The sequence below is a fragment of the Ahaetulla prasina genome, chromosome 2 (genome assembly GCF_028640845.1).
Source record: "Ahaetulla prasina isolate Xishuangbanna chromosome 2, ASM2864084v1, whole genome shotgun sequence".
Taxonomy (NCBI): Eukaryota; Metazoa; Chordata; class Lepidosauria; order Squamata; family Colubridae; genus Ahaetulla; species Ahaetulla prasina.
In genome coordinates, this window is record NC_080540.1 from 98,286,577 (window position 1) to 98,307,109 (window position 20,533).

Below are 20,533 nucleotides of genomic sequence, written 5' to 3' on the forward strand. Positions count from 1 at the left end.
AGAAAGAAAGAAAGAAAGAAAGAAAGAAAGAAAGAAAGAAAGAAAGAAAGAAAGAAAGAAAGCTCGCACTAAGTTTTGGCGCACAGCGAAGGCGCATATCCGTGTGATTTCCGCCCGAGAGGGAGTCCGACGATGCGGGCGCCAAGGCAGCGCAGAGCTTGCCAAGAAAAGAAATCCTGCGCGCCCGCCGCCTCCTCCTCCTCCTCCAGGCTTCTTCGGGGAAGCCAGATGGGCGGAAAGGCGCTGGGAGAGCCCCTCCGGCTGTCCCGGACCAAGGAGGGGATGGGGAGGGGGACACAGGATCGACCCCCCTCCCTCAGGCAGCCGTTGCTGGGGTGCCGTAGGAGGCGATCGAGCGGAGAGGAGCAGCCAACAGAGCGGAAAGCCAAGCACGCTTCCCCCGCCTGAGACGAGCTGGCAGCCGCTGCCTCGCCCGGCTTTCGCTTGCCCTCCCTACCTGAAGACCGCCTCTTCCTTGAACTCCTTGCCCGGGGAAACCAAGCCGTTCTTTTTGTTGAAAAGCTTCTGCAACAAGGTGGGTGTGGGAGGCATTTTGGGAATGCCACGCTCTGTCCCGGCAGGGAACAGCCCGTGCAGCGATCGCCCTTTCGCAGCTGGGGCAGCCAGCTTAGTTCCTCGAACCCGACTCCATACGGTGTGACAGTCATATGACAAAAATTAATCACTTGCAGCAGCCGCGGCTGAAGAGAACGGGAGGGAGCGGGGGGGGGAGGAGGAGGAGGAGGAAGAGGGCGGGGCTTCGCGCGGGTTTCCCCGGCCTCGGATTGGCTGGCCGGGCCAACCCACGTGGCCCAAAACCGTATCCCTGCTTGGCTCGGCGGCGCGGCAGCCCTGGGATGTTTTGGTGTGGAGAGAAACCGGGGGAGGGGAGTGGGGGGTGTTAGACAAATTAATTCGGATTCCTCCGCCAATTTTAGCCCCGATTGGCTTAGGTCCCATTAAAGCCCAAGGGAATTTTGCTTAACCGGGACCAACTGAGGGGGCTGCCACAAAAGAAGAGGGAGTCAAGCTATTCTCCAAAGCACCTGAGGGTAGAACAAGAAGCAATGGGTGGAAACTAATCAAGGAGAGAAGCAACTTAGAACTAAGGAGAAATTTCCTGACAGTTAGAACAATTAATCAGTGGAACAACTTGCCTCCAGAAGTTGTGAATGCTCCAACACTGGAAATTTTTAAGAAAATGTTGGATAGCCGTTTGTCTGAAGTGGTGTAGGGTTTCCTGCCTAAACGGGGTTGGACTAGAAGACCTCCAAGGTTCCTTCCAACTCGTGTTATTCTGAGCATCCGTTCCACAAATCTAACAGCGATCTAGATGGCAAGAAGCCAAAAATGCTCTATAAACATAATTTTGAGTAATATTGCTAAGAACTCCCCCCACTCCTCCCCTGTTTCTGCTCTGTTCAGTCAGGAGATGCCTCGTTACATTGTTCTAAAAGTCAGAGTTCAAAAGTGCCATGAAAGGGGACTTTCGTTTATGTTAGCAACTGACTGAAACGATTACAAAGTGATTGTGCCAAGATATTAATTGTGGATGCTATGAAAGTCATTTCCCTAAATCCTCTCAGTTACAAATTACCGGGAAAGAAGTCAAGATAGTTGGGAAACGAAAATGAAGATAGGCAAGACAGCCAGCAATTGAAGCTAAGCGCTTTCCCCTTGAGAACTAAAGACAGAATCCATAAGAACCCATTTTGTTGGTGTCCCACGAGCACCATCATTTAATGGAAGTTGGTCCAAGGAAAGTAAAACAGGGGAGTTGCCCAGAAAGTTTTACATTTCACCAGATAGGAGTGACCTTAAATCTTTAGCTTCTCTTCTCATCACCATCCATCACTCCACGACCCTTTACACCAATGGTGTGCTAGGTATGAGTGTTCCAATGATGACAAAACTGCACACCCTGTGATTCAAGGTGCAGGTGTTGCAATAGAGCTCTGGATGTAGTGGACCATATAAATGCAGTCTGCCTTTGAGGAAATCTAGCCATGCATTAAGACTGACCATGGCAATGACACATAATGACCACATTGGTCAGAATTATTCATCTGTCTCTGGCTGTCTGTTTCCAAAAAGAATTTGTCTGTGTTGTCTGTGTAGAAGCCCCAGAAAAATACGGAAAATCCCAACACACAAAAACTGTATGTGACATCTTTGAGCCTTCTCAAAAGTATTAACTTCCCTTCCCATACACAAACAGTTCCTAATCTTGATACAAGGATCATGGAAGAGGACAAGGCTGGAAACAGAATGTTTAATGTTGCAACATTTACTGTAGATCTTCCTTTCATCCTCTACCTTACAGGCAAAGCATATAGCAATAATAATATCACTTAGACTTATATACCGCTTCACAGTGTTTTAAAGCCCTCTCCAAGCAGTTTGAAAAGTCAGCCTATTGCCCCCAACAATCTGGATCCTCATTTTACCAACCTCAGAAGGATGATAGCAGTGTTCCAATATCTCAGGGGTTGCCACAAAGAAGAGGGAGTCAAACTATTCTCCAAAGCACCTAAGGGTAGAACAAGAAGCAATGGGTGGAAACTAATCAAGGAGAGAAGCAACTTCGAACTAAGGAGAAATTTCCTGACAGAACAATCAATAAGTGGAACAGGTTGCCTGCAGAAGTTGTGAATGCTCCAACACTGGAAACTTTTAAGAAAATGTTGGATAGCCATTTGTCTGAAATGGTGTAGGGTTTCCTGCCTTGGCAGGGGGTTGGACTAGAAGACCTCCAAGGTCCCTTCCAACTCTGTTATGTTACGTTACGTTACATTACGTTGTTATGTTATGTTATTTATTTATTTATTTATTTATTTGATTTTTATACCGCCCTTCTCCCGAAGGACTCAGGGCGGTGTACAGGCAACAATAAAATACAGAACACCACAATATACCATTTAAAATACGAATTAAAAAACTTATTATAATTAGCCTAAAATCTTAAAATTTATAAAACCAAACCCCATTTAAAATTAATAGAGAATTTAAAATCGATAAAATTTATGTAATTTAAAATTTAAAATATAAAATTTAAAATTTAGGCCAGCCCCGCGCGAATGAAAAGATATGTCTTCAGTTCGCGGCGGAAAGTCCGAAGGTCAGGTATTTGACGTAAGCTTGGGGGAAGCTCGTTCCAAAGTGTGGGAGCCCCCACAGAGAAGGCCCTTCCTCTGGGGGCCGCCAGCCGACATTGCTTGGCGGACGGCACCCTGAGAAGTCCCTCTCTGTGAGAGCGTACGGGTCGGTGGGAGGCATATGGTAACAGCAGGCGGTCCCGTAAGTACCCAGGCCCTAAGCCATGGAGCGCTTTAAAGGTCGTAACCAACACCTTAAAGTGCACTCGGAAGGCCACAGGTAGCCAGTGCAGTCTGCGCAGGAGCGGTGTTACGTGGGAGCTACGCGAAGCTCCCTCTATCTATAACATAACATGTTATGTTATGTTATGTTATGTTATGTTATGTTAGGCTGAGTCAACCTTGAGCCTCGTGAGAATCAAACTGCCCAACTGCTGACAGTACTGTAGTACTGCATTTTAACCACTGTGCCACCTCGATTTACAATAATGGTTCAAAGTTCCAGTTGTCAGCTTTGGAAGCCATACTAGGCCGAAGGCTTCCATACGCTGCCACAATTCTCCACTGTGGGAAAAGAGGGGAGGGGTGGTAGTGCAAGGGATGATTAGACATAACATATTTTCCTGCAGATCAAGGTCAGGCTGGGTTTGCATCTGGAGAAGGAATGGTTGGAGCACGGGACGGTTGGGGATTGGAGAATGTGACTGGCAGTAGGGTCATGGGGGTGGAGATTTTGGGGTTTGTATGACTGAGGGACGAACCGGTAACCCCAGTTTCGGTTTTCATCCAACTGTACCAGTTTACCTATGCTAGTAAAAGAACTTTGAAAGATGCTGGTTTCGGAGTCTTTTCTGCAGGAGGGGTTTTCTGGAACCCTGACACCAGTGGTGCTGAAAAAGGTGACTGGTACTTCCACTGCAGCATCTCCACAATTATGTGATCAAAATTCAGATGCTTGGCAACTAGCATGTATTTACAATGGTTGCAACATCCTTGGATTCTGAATTGCAACCTCCCTAATCAACTTGCAACAAGCAAGCTCAGTGGTGGAAACGCAGCATGCTTAATAGCTATATGATTTACTAACAACCATAGCAAAAAAAAAAGATTGTAAAATTGGGCATAATTCGCTTAATCAAATTGCTCAGTAATGGAAGTTCTGGTCCGAACTGGGATCGTAGGTCAAGGACTACCAGTATAGACAAAAGTCAATTACGTCATCTTGGCAATTAAGACACAATTAAGACTCCTTGGTAGTACACCTACAGTTAAAATAAAATGATTAACAATCTATATTACCTTTCTGGTTCCAAACATCAGATACCTGAGTTGGCCCAATGGGAGTCTTGATTTTAGAAGTTGCTTCTCTTGATATCTTTATGGCTACACTTTTCTTCTGGAAAAATATAGGCATGCACTGAAAAGATGATGGTGTACTAATCTGGGAAGACACTGCCATTCAAAACCTTGTAACAAAACTAAGTGGTGAAGCTCTTAGCCATTCCTAATCACAGTAAGTAGTCCAAATCAAGCCATTAGCTCTCTTATTATTCCCACCTGAAATAAAAACATAAAATACTCTGGTGTTCCTTTAGATCAGCTGCATGAATATATCTTTTATGTGTTGAGTATGATGCACTATTCTGGTCATTCAACAAACCACCATTAAAATCCTAGCTTAACATTTAGAGACAATTAAAAAATATTCCTCCTAGTTTGAATTACTCATATACATTTACCTGCCTTTGCTTCATATACCTTTACATATTTTTATTTCTCTCGGTTTTCCCATTTGCTCAACTTTTAGGAGGAACAGTCTCACTTCCCCATTTTGAAACAAGGAGGATATTTTGTCATTGTTTCTCCAAGTCCAAGAAGCCAGACATGGGTGGGGGGAGTGGTTTTAGTGGTTCTCAAAACTTTTTGCCAAGACTTTAAGTCTATCACTCATCTTCTCCCAAAACTACTCCCTGAAGAGCCATGATTGCTATCCCTCCTTATCTTGAGGGTCCCAAATCTACTGATTGTGATGAAAAAGACTGGAAGATTTTAGTAGCAGTTGGCATGTGAGATTGGTTTTATGATTAGGATATTCTTCCAAGTTATGTGTTCTAAGTTAAGTTAGAAGTTATGTGAGAAACTAAGCTATGTTCATTTGTCAAAGTAAGGGAAAATATATTCTATAGACTGAAGGTGGCAGCTGAGATGTGTCTTAAATGCAGTTTCAAAGGATCAAAAAGCCAAATGCTTTAATCCAGTATTTTCATCCCTTTTGGGAGTCATTGTTGACCCTTGGTGACTGCCTGAAAAAGTCACTGAAGTTTTCATGGCAAGATTTTTCAGACATAGTTTACTATTGTCTCCTTCCTAGGGCTAAGAATGATTGGTCTAAGGCAGTGCTTCTCAATTATTTTCTGTCATGCCCCCCTAGGAAGAAGAAAACATTTTTCGCGCCCCCCGCGCGACTGTAAATAGTATTTACGGATGTCCCACACTAAAGATGGCTCCGACAGGCTCGTGTCACAAGGGTTTTGGACAGCCAATCAGATGCTCCCGTTGTTCTCTGATTGGATACAGAGACATAAACACGGGGCTTAGCTTGTTATGACAGTGTTTGCCGAGGTCAAACGCGCCCCCCTTTACGGAGCCCCACTATTTGAGAAGCACTGGTCTAAGGTCACATAGTTGGTTTGGGGCCTAAGGCAGGACTAGAACTCACAATCTCCCAATTTCTAGGATACTGCCTTAGCCACCAAGCCAAATGGTCATTCTAGAGCCAATAAATAGTTGCACTTAAAACTATGCCACTTCTTTGTAAGGAAGCATTAGCTGAATATTAGATGGGAGAATTTTTTTAAAAATGCCAGAAAAAGAAAAAGTTCAAAATCATTGTTGGAATCAGGAAGTCAATTAAAAGCATTCATGACTGAACAAAGGTTCTGGGGAGGGGGGAAGAGAAAGCAGAACCTTTGATTCAATGAAGCCCAACGAGGTCTGCACAGCTCTTCCTTTTGTTCTGTTAGAAGTCTGAATAAATATAAATATATATAATCTTCACTTCCTTGGGAACAAGTTAAAAAGTGACTTGGAGAAAAAAAAGGGAAACATTCTATTGAGTTAGGAAGGAAAAACTGACTAAGGATTTTGTACCATATCTATACATTTTCTCTTTGAACCCCATGTATAATTTTGTAATGGTTACAAAGCAAGTATACAAAGTGATGAGGTCAGTCAAAAGTAAAACAGAAGAACTTCAATCTTTTTTCTATTTCTTATTCCTGTGAAACATGGTGTTGAGTATCAAAACTGAATGGCAAAATAAAGACTTGGTAGTAGATATAACAGTCACCAAATATAATGCTTTTTCTGCCCCACTCGAGTTTATATAGGGGAACCAGTTTGGCCTAGTGTTTAAGCTAGGGCTAGGCTAGAAACTGGGAGTCTGGGAATTGAACCTATGAAAGCAGGCTGAGTGATATTGGGCCAGTCACACACTCTCAGCTCAACTTACCTCTTAAGGTTGTTATTGTGTGGGGGAAATAGGAGGAAGAGTATTAGACATGTTTCCTTGAGTTGCTTATAAAAATAAGATGGGCTATAAAATCAGTGAATCGATCAATATAAACAATCATTTCTTTTTGTGTCAGCAATTGAAGCCCCAGTTTTGTGCCTGAGAAATAGTTTTGAATACCATAATTCTAAGTTTAGAATGCTCTAATTATAAGCAGAAATTAAAACAGAGAAAGAGACCCAGCTTCTCTGCTCCGTAACAAAAAATAATAAATGAAATAATTTTTTTCCAAGTTAGGGACAAAGCAGAATTTATACAGTATGTTCAATTTCAATTGTGTGAAATCTCTATAAATCCGCAACCCTTAGCCCATTGGTCTTTTGTGATGCTGTTACCTAGTTTGGTAATGAAATGTGTGCAAACAAACAAACAAACAAACAAACAAACTCAGAGAGCACTAAGAATCCAAAAGTTACCTAGAAAGTAAAATTGAAATACAGATTGGGAAATATCAACTATGCATGAAAATGAATGCACAAAACTAGACTCCAATGCCAGAGTCCATGGCATTCCCACATAGTATATTCTATACTCTCTTAACATTAGGTGAGTCACAATTAAATAGGAGAAATGATAAGGATCATGGTCATGGGTTGCAAGCAAAATGTAACCTCCAGCAAATGTCTAAAATCCAAGATTCAGTCATACTTCTAAATTTTTACTTGATATGCAAGCCATCAAGTGGTGACTAGACAATGTCAGTCAGTCCTATGTGTAATAATGTCTCTCTATAATAAATAATATTGCTTCCATCTAATTTTTCATGCAACTGAAGAGCTGCCTTTTATTGTTCTATAAAAAAGGGCTTTTGATAGGAACAAACTCTCTCATTAGCAATGTTGTGTTATGTAAGATGAAAATTTGAACTGACACCATGAAGGACTACATCGGGCAGATTATTCCTGACTGGAATCAGAAGCTTGCTGGATATGTTGCTGTGCTTATGTCAACACCACTGAAGACATCCATCAGAGGAGAATCTTCATGATAAAGTGACCTTCACCACATTAGATGTTTTGGAAAATAACATCAGGAGAAATCAGAAGTGAGTATTAAGCTTCTCTTTCCACTGGTATAACCATATGACAAAGGCAATAAGAGCCAGCAAAGATTTACTTTGTCTTGATTAATTTTTCATGGAATAGCATCAGTAAAATTGTTCTCCAAAAAAGGTGGTTCCAAACCAAATCCAAGAATAAGGAGCTTTGGTTAGTTTACAAAAGGCAGCAGCTGCTTCTGATCTCTTTATAGCGACTTCTTCTAGCCATCACACTTCAGTTTTTATAAGTATGCTAGATACTAACAAACCAAAAGGTATACTAAATATTATGTCATCGATAAAATTTTAAGAATAACCTTTAAGGTAGAGGGAGGAGGTTGAGTAAAGCAGAATACAGGTTAGATTTGCCCAGCACACTGAGTCACCAACAGGCAAAATAAATTTTAGCTTATTATATTGTGTAAACGCAACTTGATTTGTTTAATTTTATAATTAAAATAAATTATTATGTTGTGTTTGGCCAGAAAACTGGGTTGAGTAAACCATGATAAACATGTTAGGAGAACAGTATCACAGAAGCTTCTTTATCAAAAGTAATACACAGAACAATCTCTTTAAATCCAGCAATGAAGATTAACATTTTGTCTAAAATCCGTTGAGGAAAAAAAATAACTCTGTTAAAAAGAACTCTGCTAACAAAAATAATTTATTTTTTACATATTCAGAGGAGACAAAAGTATTAGAGCTTAACATTTTAATTTACATTCAGTATAGCTGAAATGAAAAATAGAAGCAATTATTCTGAATTGGATTAAATTCAAATATAGCTGAATTTAGGCTAATATATCTCTGAGATATATCACATATAGATAGTTAGATGATAGATAGATAGATAGATAGATAGATAGATAGATAGATAGATAGATACAGACAGTCAGACAGTCAGACATAGATAGATATAATCTCAAGTATATATCTATATCTATATATCAATATAGGTATATATATCATTATATAATAAAATAGTTTCAAAAATATAATTCAAAACGTGAACACTAAGCTTATGCCATTTTATAATCAGTGAGCAATATTTTTACCTATCAAAATACATGTATCCCGAAGTATATTTTCCCTCATTATTTTCTTTAAAACTATCAGCAGGTTTCAAATGTACAAAGGCCAGATATTTTCTTTAATTATGTGCTGCTTTCCATTTTCTCAATTTCCAATTTTTCTTTTTTTTAATGATTCAACTAAGTAAATGTTTTACATTGTCCTTAAGAAAAATGTAAGAAGTAAACCAAAGTAATTTTCAATATAGAAATAATAAGTTTCCTTATGCAAATCCAACAATCTCCTTTCTAGGTAACAGTTTTACATATTCTTCAATTAAGTATGAAATTCAGAAGCATCTAACAAGCATTGTAAATAAATACTGGAAATTAGATATAACTATTGGAATATGTAAGATATGAAGAGAGTATTAATATAATTCATTCCAACAGAGTTTAATGCCCATGAATTTTACTAATTATACCTGCTGTTTACAATAGTTACTGCAGCAGGATCCAGCAGGTACTCTGCTTAGTTTCTTCCTGCTTTGGTGAGAGAACAACTGAAATGTTCAGCTACCATTACCACAGGTCCAGTTTTTTGAGCTTGTAATAATATCTGAAATATAAATATTTTTGTACTGGGATAAAATTTCTGTTTCACCTTTTGGAGAAAATAAATCAGTATTATATTGTTGAATTTGGGAACAACATTACAACTGTAGAACAGTCAGAACTGTCAATGGAAATAGATCTAAAAACTTGCCTAAAATGCAATATCTGGTATAACAAGAAATTTGGATGCATACCTGTTATACCTTGATGAAGGTATCTTTTCTTTTATGTACACTGAGAGCATATGTACCAAGACAAATTCCTTGTGTGTCCAATCACACTTGGCCAATAAAAAATTCTATTCTATTCTATTCTATTCTATTCTATTCTATTCTATTCTATTCTATTCTATTCTATTCTATTATTCTATTCAGCAGAAAAAGCAGTTCTTATAATATAGGAAGCAACAGCAGTAGCACTTAGACTTCACAGTGCTTTACAGCCCTCTCTAAGCAGTTTACAGAGTCAACATTATTGCCCCCAACAATTTGAGTCCCCATTTTACCGACCTCAGAAGAATGTAAGGCTGAATCAACTTTGAGCCGGGGAGAATCGAACTGCCCCACTGCTGGAAACCGGCAGTCAGCAGAAGTAGCCTGCAGTGCTGCATTCTAACCACTGTGCCACCACGGCTCTAATATACTTTTTGGTAACAGACAAGATATATAAACTGCCATCCTTTGATAGTAACGCTTTCCCATATCTTTTTCCTAATATAATTATTTTTAGACAATAATGTACTTTTATCCTCAACGTTACCAATTTTCCCTTTGCTGATTTATGTTAGACTGTTAATTAATTAATTAGGTTAACTTTTAAAGGTGAAAATAAAACTGACTAAATAGCTTTTTGTGTTAGAAATGATTTGCCCACAAATCACTCTAAGGATCTACAGTATAGCCAAGAAATAATCTGAACTCAGGAGCTAATCTCACATTTTTCAATTCACTTTCCAAGCAATGTGTTGTTCGGTTCACTCCAAGTCTAGAGTTTATTCTGAAGCTTTTATCCCAAATTACCACAAACTATTTTCTGCATATAGAATCTGAAAGCATGTTGCCTATTTCAGATAGCTCATCATAATATTTTCTTTCTCTTCCTTTTACCTTCAGTTGCTTCTGGTGGGATAAATCCTTTTCTATTTGTTGGATGTTGGAGTACTTTCAGTGGTCTAAATCCTGGTGAAGCTTGAATAATAGAGCAGATTTCTGGTGGGCTACGTAAATACTGAATGAAATAGAAGAACATTATTCATACAACATGGGGTATTTTTCAGAACATTAAATTAATGGGTAAGCATTGCATGTATAATCTTTTGGCTCTTGTGCTCACACTCCTCTGTTTTTTTCTAAAGTGGATATGAGATCAAAACCACTTCCTTTCATTTTTAAACAGAGTTATGTCTTATGAATATCCTAGTTAATTTAAACTAGGAATGGGCAAACTAAGAGCAAAGGCTGTATTCAGATTCTGCATTTCCTGGACAAAAAAAAAAGGACAGATCACAACAAAACTAAATTTAATTGTAAAAATTAAGTACAGCTAATATTAATCTCCCAAGTATTCAATAACTTCTCTGTTCCTATATATATATATATAAAATAATTCTTCCAATTACTTGAAAGAGTTTGGGGGTACAGGTCTCTTTTAAACGCTGGTTTGCTAGAAAGCCAAATCAAATAACATTTGGTTCTGACTGCTTTAAACCATTTATAACTTAAAATAAACATGGGGCCTTCAAGTTTGGATTTAATGATGATTCTAAAAGATCTGCATTTAAACCCTTCAGCCCATGCCAGAGGAAAAAAAGGAAGGGAAAGCACATAAACCAGAAGCTTGCCGTGATGATACAAAACTAATGCTGAATTTTGACGATATGTTTGAAAGGAGCCATAGAGCAATATCAGCCTATCTGAAACTCTCCTTCATGGAATCAGTATAAAATATACCTTGGGAGGGGAAGAGTTCTGCAAGTTGGCAGCAAAAGTTGGCCATTAATTTTACAGATGTTTTTGTAAAACACTTTAGAAAAAAAAAGTGATACCTGAAATGATAGTGTATATATTAAAACAAGGAAGAGCCCAAATAAAGGAGGAAAGTGGTATTCGTGGTTCAGAACCAACATCTTCAACTAAAGTGTGAAACCAGAAGAAAACCAGACCTAAGAATATATCACATTTCAGAGACAGAGAACTTTGAGAACATTTGAAATCCTGCTCTCTTCTACCTTGATGATTTAAATATCAAACAAACAAACAAACAATTGTATACTGATTTAATATTGAATCACAGAAAAAGTAAATAAACATATTACCTGATAAATGGTCCTTTGGGGAGAAAGAGGAGCAATTGCTTCTGAATTCACATTTGGACACTCTTTGTATGCCAAACAGTTGTCCTGGACTGAGGCTTCATGCGTGGACAATAAATCTAACTGTAACCAAAACAAAATAAAAATGCAAGGGGTTATGGTTAATCAGAGGGTGTGCTTCTCAAGGAAAATATTTCATGACCTTCAGTTTACAGGTATATTTTACCTGAACTGGACAAGACAAAACAGCCTTCCCTTTGTCAAAATATGCTGTGCTACTGGCTTATAAAAAACTGGCTTCTCATAGACACCATTATGGCTTAAGAGCATCAAAGTAGTTGTTGTTCAAGTAGATAGTTACATGATACTCCTTTGAACTGGAAACATGTTTAATATAAAAATGTCTGGATATAACATTCAGTCTTAAGGTGCATCTCAGCTATTGATAATTCAAAATGTACAGAAAATAATCCTTTATTTGCTTTTGCTTGAGTTTCTAATAAAAGTCATTTAAATTGGCAACTCTGGTTGATATTCATTTCATTCAATGTTTATTTTTCAAGCCCAAACTGCCAAACAAGTAAGGATACTTGTTGCCAGAAGTAACAATGTTCAAAAGATATTAATGCTTTTGCAGTTGAGCGTATTAGCTCGTTTTTAAAAAGAGACATTTTTTCCTAAAAACATCACTAAGTGGCATACTTCAAACATTTATACTGTTACCTATATGATGAAAATATTAGTTTTTATAGCCAGAATGTCTGGTGCGATTAAGATACTTTAACGTAACATTTCCAGCTAGTTTACAGTTTGTAAAATAATCACATAATAAAAACAAAATCTCATTTAGTAGCAAAGAGATAAAGATGTTTATTTATGCGTTCAATTAATACCCTGCCTTTAAACTCAATCAAATATTTAAAGTAAAAAACCTATTGTAGGTTAAATGCCCTACAGTATACAGAGTATTTATGCAATAGAAAATATGTGATTATTCTGTAAGATGGAACCCTTTGATCCAACAATTTCGGATTCATCTACCCATATGTTTATTTATTTTTATTTATTTTATTTATTTGTCACAACAGTATATATAAGCATAAGCAAGAAATAACTATACCATATATAAGCATATATATAAGCATAAGCATGAAATAACTATACAAATTGGATACAATCAAAGGGAACATTAGGACAGGAACGGTAGGCACGCTGGTGCTCTTATGCATGCCCCTTACACACCTCTTAGGAATGGGGTGAGGCAAATAGTAGATAGTCTTTGGTTAAACTTTGGAGATTTTGGGAAGAGACCACAGAGTCAGGTAGTGCATTCCAGGCATTAACAACTTGGGTTAGGTATGAGCCATTGCTGTTAACAAAGACTGAGCCGAAGAATGTGTTAAAGAGGTTTGCTTTAACTGTTTCATCATTATATTCTTTACCGTTAGATCCTTTTAGGGGTGGGATAGATCTCGAGTCTTTAAGTTTGTTGTTCACAAAATTATAGAAAGCCCAATTGGATTTTGTGGGTGCCAGGTTTTGATAAGATGAATTTAGTATCTACATTTGTGCAAACGGGGAAACCATGGAAAGTCAAATGAGCAAGCTTGCATTCACAAATGTGTGGAAGGGGCCTTGACCCCTGTATCTAGTATTGAATAAGTAAGCCTTGACTGATTATAAGGGTGCTTTCCCCATTGGATCTTTTTCCTGAAATAGATGGATAAAGGCATTTGCATTCTCATTTTCAAGGTGCCAAATAATTCATAGCTGTGGATTTTCTGCCATTATGTCAGTATTTCCAAGTGCCAGGTTCAATATGGTTTATATACCTTCATTTTTCCTTTTGCGCATGCACTCCCCCTTTCCCATGGCCTTCAGACACAGGCAGTAGTTACATACCTTGTCAATATCTGGTGGTTTGGATGCTACAATCCCACACATTTCCTTGGAGCTGTTTTTTCCAAAGGAAGACGGTACATGAGGAGAGGATATAGAACATACATTTTCGAATGTTATTTTTTTCCTACATTTCCTTTTGACGGATTGCTGATTCTCAATCTAAAGTTTGAAAAAGAAATGTGTATCAGTGTAAAATAAAGACTAGTGAAAAACGTACTTATATTTAAAATAACCTAATGTGAACAAAGCATTTTGCATTTTTTATCTCATTTCTAAAAACATAACAAATTACATAGAGGAGGTTACACTCATTTCCCCACTATTGTAAAGAACACTTTTGTAAAGATGTTTTTGGAGAAAGTAGATCTAGCAATGAAAATGGAGACTGCATCCTTTTTCCTCCGTTTTCTGTAGGAAGAGTCAAACAGGAGTCAAACCCACAACCTCTCATTGCTGCTTCCTATCAGATGCAAACTGACCCTCCTTACCCCAAAACAAAGCCCCTTGTAATCCCATCTAAACCAAAGTATTAAAACCTAGTCACCAGCTCAGAGTCCAGCCCGAGGCCATTCTTACAGGAAAACTCCAAGGCTTCAATCGGCTGCAATATTCCTTCCCTTTTATCCATGGATTTTCCTCTGTCCCCCTGAAAGGCCCATTTTGCCTAACAATAGAAATAACTCCAGGGACACTGACAAGGACTTGCCTAGTTTCCCCAACCTGGCTGGTAAATAAAATCCCTAAGATTTCCCACTTTGCAACCCTCAACTGATATAAAAATATTTTCCATTGTTCAAGGTCTCTCTTCCTAGTAAAGTTGGGTGCCAACAATATGGGTTTTCCCCCCCCTCCTTAGTGTTGTGCTCTATATTTTGGAATTTTTGGTGACTTCAGTTCCTTAAAAAAGTAGGGGTGGTGTTCATCTCCGTTTCAAAGCCAAAGAGACAGCACTGTCCGAAGACGTCTCCGTGGTCATGTGGCCAACATGACTCAATGCCAAAGGTGCTCAGAATGCTATTACCTTCCCACCAAGGTGGTCCCTATTTTTTCTACTTGCATTTTTAGGTGCTTTCGAAACTGCTAGGTTGGCAGAAGCTGGGACAAGTAACGGGAGCTCACCCCGTTACATGGCAGCACTAGGGATTCGAACTGCTGAGCTGCCGACCTTTCGATCGACAAGCTCAACGTCCTAGCCCCTGAGCCACCGCATCCCCTTCAGTTCCTTAAGATCCTCTAATAAGTCCATGAGAGAAGAGAAGGATGCAGACTATAAAAAGGATTTCCTTCCTCAAAAGCCTTGTCCCCGTTTAAAGTGTCCAGTGGCATCATAACACCATAATAATTTCAATTGCCTCTTCTGGGCATCTGCATCTAAGAACAGGAGGACAGTATCAAAAAGTATTTTCTTATATTAACTCCAAAACTGAAAATAAGACTGACTGGACATGTGAGAAACTCTAGAAATATTGTGTGCAAGAATAAGCAAACAGGACTGGTTAAATAATCCTTCCTTCTATCTATCACATTCCACTGAGAGTATTCTTCCATCATTTACCAGTAATGGGAAGCATGTTGGTGAGAAACCCCGCCCTGTCATTTTACCCCATCCTTAATGGTTGTAATCTATTACAGCTGTAGAAGGGGGCAGCATTTCATCAGGCTTGGCTAATCCTGATAGCTAAGCAGGGTTACGATTTCAATGAGGGACTACCAGGAAACCCTAGGGTTGTAGACCAGATTGGGAAATCTGAAAAAAAATATCTCAGGAGATAATAGCAAACAATTTCTGGTATCTTGCCATGAAAACTACATGGACGACATGCATGTAGTTGCTAGGGGTTGAGCTCAGCTCAAGCGAATCTTTGTTACACATTAAATCCAATTACAGTCCCTTTCATACCAGCTTGATATTCCAAAAAAGGATGCAGTGCTTTAGTATTAGCTTACAATTGTCAAGTGGGAATCATGTCCAATTCTATCAATAAATATAGACGTGTTACTACTTTGTTTGGAAGGGGTGTTTTGTTATGGTTTTTATAACAGCCTGGCAATGAATAATTTAACACTTCAGTTGAAAATCTCACAATCGTGATTCATTGTAATGAGTAAAGATATTCTTCTTAGACTTATAAAAACAATGGGTTGTGGTAGAGAGGTCAAATACACAAGTAACTGTGCACAGAAATAAAGGTAATCACGGATTGCCCAATTTATACATGACAGCCAAAGAGTATTAAAAATGGTTACCTTCTTTTTTCGTTCTGGAAGCAATAATGAAACCCCAGAAGGCTGTGATTTAAGTCTTTTTTCATCTGCAGACAAAATTTTACACACTTGTTTCCCTGAAAAATACAACAAAACACTACAGTATGTTTCAAATCATCTGAAAAAAACTGGTCCTATTTTTGCCAGCCATAGGTTTGTGACTCAGAGGCCGATCAACAGCATCATGTGCTTATTCCCAATTTCAGAACATATAATTATATCTTCACGCTATATATAGCTTACCCACTTTATTCAAAATCTCTCTACAAAGAGGGAATGAGCATTTTGCACTTGATGTATGTATCCAAGGGTACCAATTACTTCAGATGAATCAGGTACTCACAACGGTTACCATGGTGACAAAAAAAATTGGGGTGCAGTCTGCAGCCAGAAATAGCTGTGATTTTGTAGCTTGTCGCCACTTTTCCCCACTAGCAGCCAATCAAAGTGTTGCAGACCCTCTTTAGTCCTTCCAATACTGGCTTGGAAACTGAGGCAGTGTAGCAAGATACTCTTTAAAGGTTGGAGTTCATGCATTGAGTTGAAACCAGTACAGGAATCTCTTATAAAGCTGCACTGGTAGGAATACTCATTTTTATATTTTCTGTGCCCAGTGCTCCTCACCAGAGCAATCCTGTCTCAGTCGACTTGTCTTCCAATCCAGTATATGAGAAGAATCAGACTTCCCTCATTCACTTGATTTCCCTCCCTTCCCTTTTCTACCTTCTCCCAAAATGCTCTCCAGATCACCATTCTGATAGGTCACCATCATGTAAATGATGAGGGGGAGGGAAAAACCCTCCTCTATCTTAAGTTAGTTAGGTGGCTCTTATAAGGATTTTTTTTCTTTGCTAAAGATTCTGCTCACCAGCCTTTGCACAATCCTGGTCTATTTTTTTGTGAATGTTTTATAATAGAATGCACACCCTCTGTTCTTCATTCATTTCTTCCCAGGTTCCTCTGTGATTGGCATGGAAACAGGTGCTTAATAGCATGAGAGGAAGTGTTTGGCCACCTGATATTCTGTACCATGTCCTTCCAGCACATTCTCCTCTGGTGTAAGGACATTATTTGGTATGATCTGAAACTTGGCTATGAATGCACATTTATGCATGCATATTTTTACTGCTTTATTGATATAGGATCAAGGCATTTGATTATGTCTTGTGACAAAATAAAATACTGGATTAGACAAAATATTAAGGTACAAGCTACTATTGGGGGAAGGAAAAATGCATGGTTTGAGATGATCCAACAGAAGATGTACAACCGTTGATTTATTTATTTTAATACTAGGAGAAAGATGATGATAGACAGACAGACAGTTAGAAAAATAGACAGACAGACAGACAGATGCATGACCATTCAAAGAGAATGGAAAGAGTTCTCAACAAATTAATGAACTGAATGCCTGGGTATTCCGTTCATTTTATTATGATCAAAGATTAGTCAAATCTGAGTACAGTATAGAACGCTGCTTTGAATATTCTCCCTAGTAAGATCTCCCTGAAAATTTGGGATGAACATTCATTAAATTGATTGCAACCAATTTTAGAGCTTCAGAGACGAAACGTTCTTCAGAAAACAGCCATGCAATTCCAGAAAAAGGTGCAACTTCCATAACAAATTGTAATAGCTGCTAGGAAGATCCAGTTTGCTGTAGCAGTTAAGATGCTGGCCTAGAAGCCAGGAGACAGAGTTCTAGGCTCCCCTAGAAGGCCCAGAGTTCTATGCAGGAAAGGTGGCTGGCTGATTTTGAACTGGTCAATCTTTTTATTTTTTTATTAGGTATATTCACTGCCTTGAGTGTTCTCTCTCTCTCTCTCTCTCTCTCACACACACACACACACACACACACACTCACACACAGAGAGGGTTATAATCTCAAACATAGTTTACTTTACAATTATTTTTAAATGTTCACATCTTATATAGGGTAGTACCTCTAGGCTCCCAAACAAGCCAAAATTACTGGTAGTTAAGTCGAGACATACATTTTTAAAATCCCTGATCAGTCTTGTGAGAAAATATGACACCAAATTATTATAGGGCATGTAAACAAATTCCATGAATGACAGCAAAGCAATGCAGAGGATGAGAAGGGAACTATTTTAGTTACAATATTTTCAATGCTAGGATTGCAGTCCAGCTGTAGTAAAAGTTTTATAAGGTATGATTAGAGAGTATTTAAAGGAACCACTATAAATAGGCTGTTGACATAATCCTACCTCAGTAATAGAGGGGAAAAAGTCAGTTAGATACCTTACACATAATAAAGAAACTTTTTTTTTTACCTGCTACCACAGCTGAAGTATTTGTGGGTTCAGAAGGCAGTTTCTGCCTGGACTGATTTCTGCTGGCAAAAGACTGTGGTATTAATATATTATATATTCAAACATTATGGAAAAACTATAACTAGCATTGCAAATAAAAATCTCCATGTATTAAAATGAAATATTTTTGTTCATCTAATTAAACAAGTAACCAGTATTCAAACAACATCCCGATAACATTAGGAGGACAGGTCTTAAATTTTGTGGAATAATTCAATTAGTGTATCTTGGTAGCACCATGGATACAGATGGAGGAACAGAGGCAGATGTAAAATGTAAAAAACACAGGTTTCAGAAGCTTTTTTTTCTGCCTCTGAAACATCTGAAACTCAAGTTTCGTTTCTGAGGCTTTTTTTCTGAAGTTCTGTTTGGAGGCTTTTTTCCAGAAGCTCTGTTTGGGGGCTTCTTTTCTGAAGCTTCGTTTCTGATGCTTTTTTCAGCTTCTGAAACCTTAGTTTGAGAGCCTGAGCGGGGCTACATTCAGAGTATAAGACGCACCCAGATTTTCACCCTCTTTTTTGGGGGAAAAAAGGTGCATCTTATACTTCGAAAAATATGGTAATTCCCAAAGACTCTCTTGAGATAGTGAGAGAACAAAGAATGGGCTTTGCTGGACACATGTTCGATGAGTCAGCAACGTCCAGCAAAAATCACAACCAATTGGATACCAAAGGATGGCTGCAGATCAAGAACTATGGACTATGCTTATAGCCCAATATGCTTAGACGTGGAAAAAAATTTAACCGGAAAGCACTGTACAAGTAGTCCTCAACTTACAACAATTTGAAGTTATAATGGCACCGATAAAACTAACTTAGGGCTGTTTTTCACACATACGACCGTTGTGGCATTCCCATGGTCACATGAACAAAATTCAGGCACTTGGGAATTGGCATATATATTCATGATAGTTGCACTGTCCCGGATCATGTGATCACCACCTGTAACCTTCCCAGCTGGTTTCAGACAAGGAAAGTCAATGGGGAAACCAGATTTGCCTAATGACTCCATGATTCATTTAAGAACTGTAGTGATTCACTTACCTACTATGGCAAAAAAGGTCAGAAAATGGGACAAAAGTCCTTTAACAGCCTTGCTTAAGAAATCTTGGGCTCATTTGTGATCATAAGTTAAGGACTGCTTGTATGCAATAATATTTATTTTTTAATTCATTACATTTATTTGCTACCCATCTCATTTCAAACCATTCTGGATAGCTTACAGCATAATAAACATTAAAAAACCCCAACATTGAAATCATTGGACATAAAATGACAAAATAAAATAATTAACACAAAACGTACACGTCAGATACAATGGGCGAACAGGTGGGGTTAGCTTTTAATTAGTCAGCCACCTCCAGTGTGAAACTCCCCCCTAGGGACCCCAAGCCATCTGGCCGAAGCAGACATTTAAGGCTCTTACAGAAAGGATGGTAGCCAATCTGACCTCTGGGGTAGGGAGAGACATTACGTATTATATATCAGCTAATCAGTCAAAACCATTCATATGGTTAATTTTGCTTTAATATGAACCTCTATTGGTCTCACAATAGATACATGACAGCTCAGCAGTTAAAGACACTGAGCTTGTCAGTTGGAAGGCTGACAGCCCAGGTTCGAAACCCACCGCTACAAAATAGAATAAGCTCCTGTCACTTGCCTCAGCTCCTGTCCACCTAGCAGTTCAAAAGCATACAAATGCAAGTAGATAAATAGGCACCATTTTGGTGAAGGTAACAGCATTCCATGCATCTCAGTGTATAGTCATGCTGGCTACATGACCACGGCAGTGTTTTCGGACAAAGCTGGCTCTCTTGGCTAAGAAATGGAGATGAGCACTGCCCCCTGGAGTCAGAAACGACTGGACGGGGAAAAACATTTACCTTTACAATACACTGTTGAAAATGTAATCTCTAAAAGGGGATTTTCAGAACTACAGTTAGTCTCACTTGCAGAGTTCTCAGCAAAGTTTCCACAATTCTTGAAGATTTTTCCCAAGCATAAATGCCAGTAATTCTAAAGCTTATGTGAAGCATTCTCTTGTGGAGTGAATGTTAAGAGATATTGACTAAGTAAAATAGTCTAGTATAAAACATTCCAAGGCTTTTGTTGATTTCCTAACTGTAGAGTAAAATATAAATGGAAATTGGCATCTGGCACTCAAACTTATTGCTGCGGCAAGTGAGACTTAAACCTTAATCATACAAATAAAAATAGTAACACACATTACAGAAGTTCATATCTTTTAAGATTTCTGATTATGATAATTTTTCTCAACTGCCTAATATATTTAATTTTGTACTAGATTGTAAAATAAATTATTCCCACAATAGTGACAGCACTAGTCATTTGTTCCCTAGTGGCAGTTTAAATTACTCTTCTATTGT

General features: G+C 38.5%; 2 protein-coding genes and 1 long non-coding RNA gene across 5 annotated transcripts in view; 1 reads left to right on the plus strand and 2 right to left on the minus strand.

The window, feature by feature from the left end:
* FNIP1 (folliculin interacting protein 1) overlaps nucleotides 1-682 on the minus strand; it is a 112,315-nt gene extending 111,633 nt beyond the window's left edge. The window contains exon 1 of one of the 3 annotated variants that reach the window (XR_009153373.1): nucleotides 458-682. Coding sequence is in view for 2 of the 3 variants with exons in the window: in XM_058168510.1 (XP_058024493.1) it covers nucleotides 458-552 (95 nt within the window). In the remaining variant the exon portion in view is untranslated. The remainder of the gene's footprint in view (nucleotides 1-457) is intronic. The other 2 variants (XM_058168510.1, XM_058168511.1) reach the window with 2 other exon arrangements.
* Nucleotides 1-12,128, plus strand: LOC131190948 (uncharacterized). The gene is made up of 3 exons (XR_009153374.1): nucleotides 1-535; nucleotides 7,520-7,711; nucleotides 10,446-12,128. It is a non-coding gene; the product is annotated as an uncharacterized LOC131190948 (long non-coding RNA).
* The window catches only part of LOC131190947 (uncharacterized), a 24,163-nt gene continuing 12,210 nt past the window's right edge, over nucleotides 8,581-20,533 (minus strand). Inside the window, exons 9-14 of the mRNA XM_058168513.1 lie at nucleotides 18,106-18,164; nucleotides 15,794-15,888; nucleotides 13,547-13,705; nucleotides 11,648-11,767; nucleotides 10,440-10,560; nucleotides 8,581-9,337 (exon numbers count right to left, since the gene is read on the minus strand). Coding sequence (XP_058024496.1) covers nucleotides 9,291-9,337; nucleotides 10,440-10,560; nucleotides 11,648-11,767; nucleotides 13,547-13,705; nucleotides 15,794-15,888; nucleotides 18,106-18,164 — 601 coding nt within the window. The 3' untranslated portion in view covers nucleotides 8,581-9,290. The remainder of the gene's footprint in view (nucleotides 9,338-10,439; nucleotides 10,561-11,647; nucleotides 11,768-13,546; nucleotides 13,706-15,793; nucleotides 15,889-18,105; nucleotides 18,165-20,533) is intronic.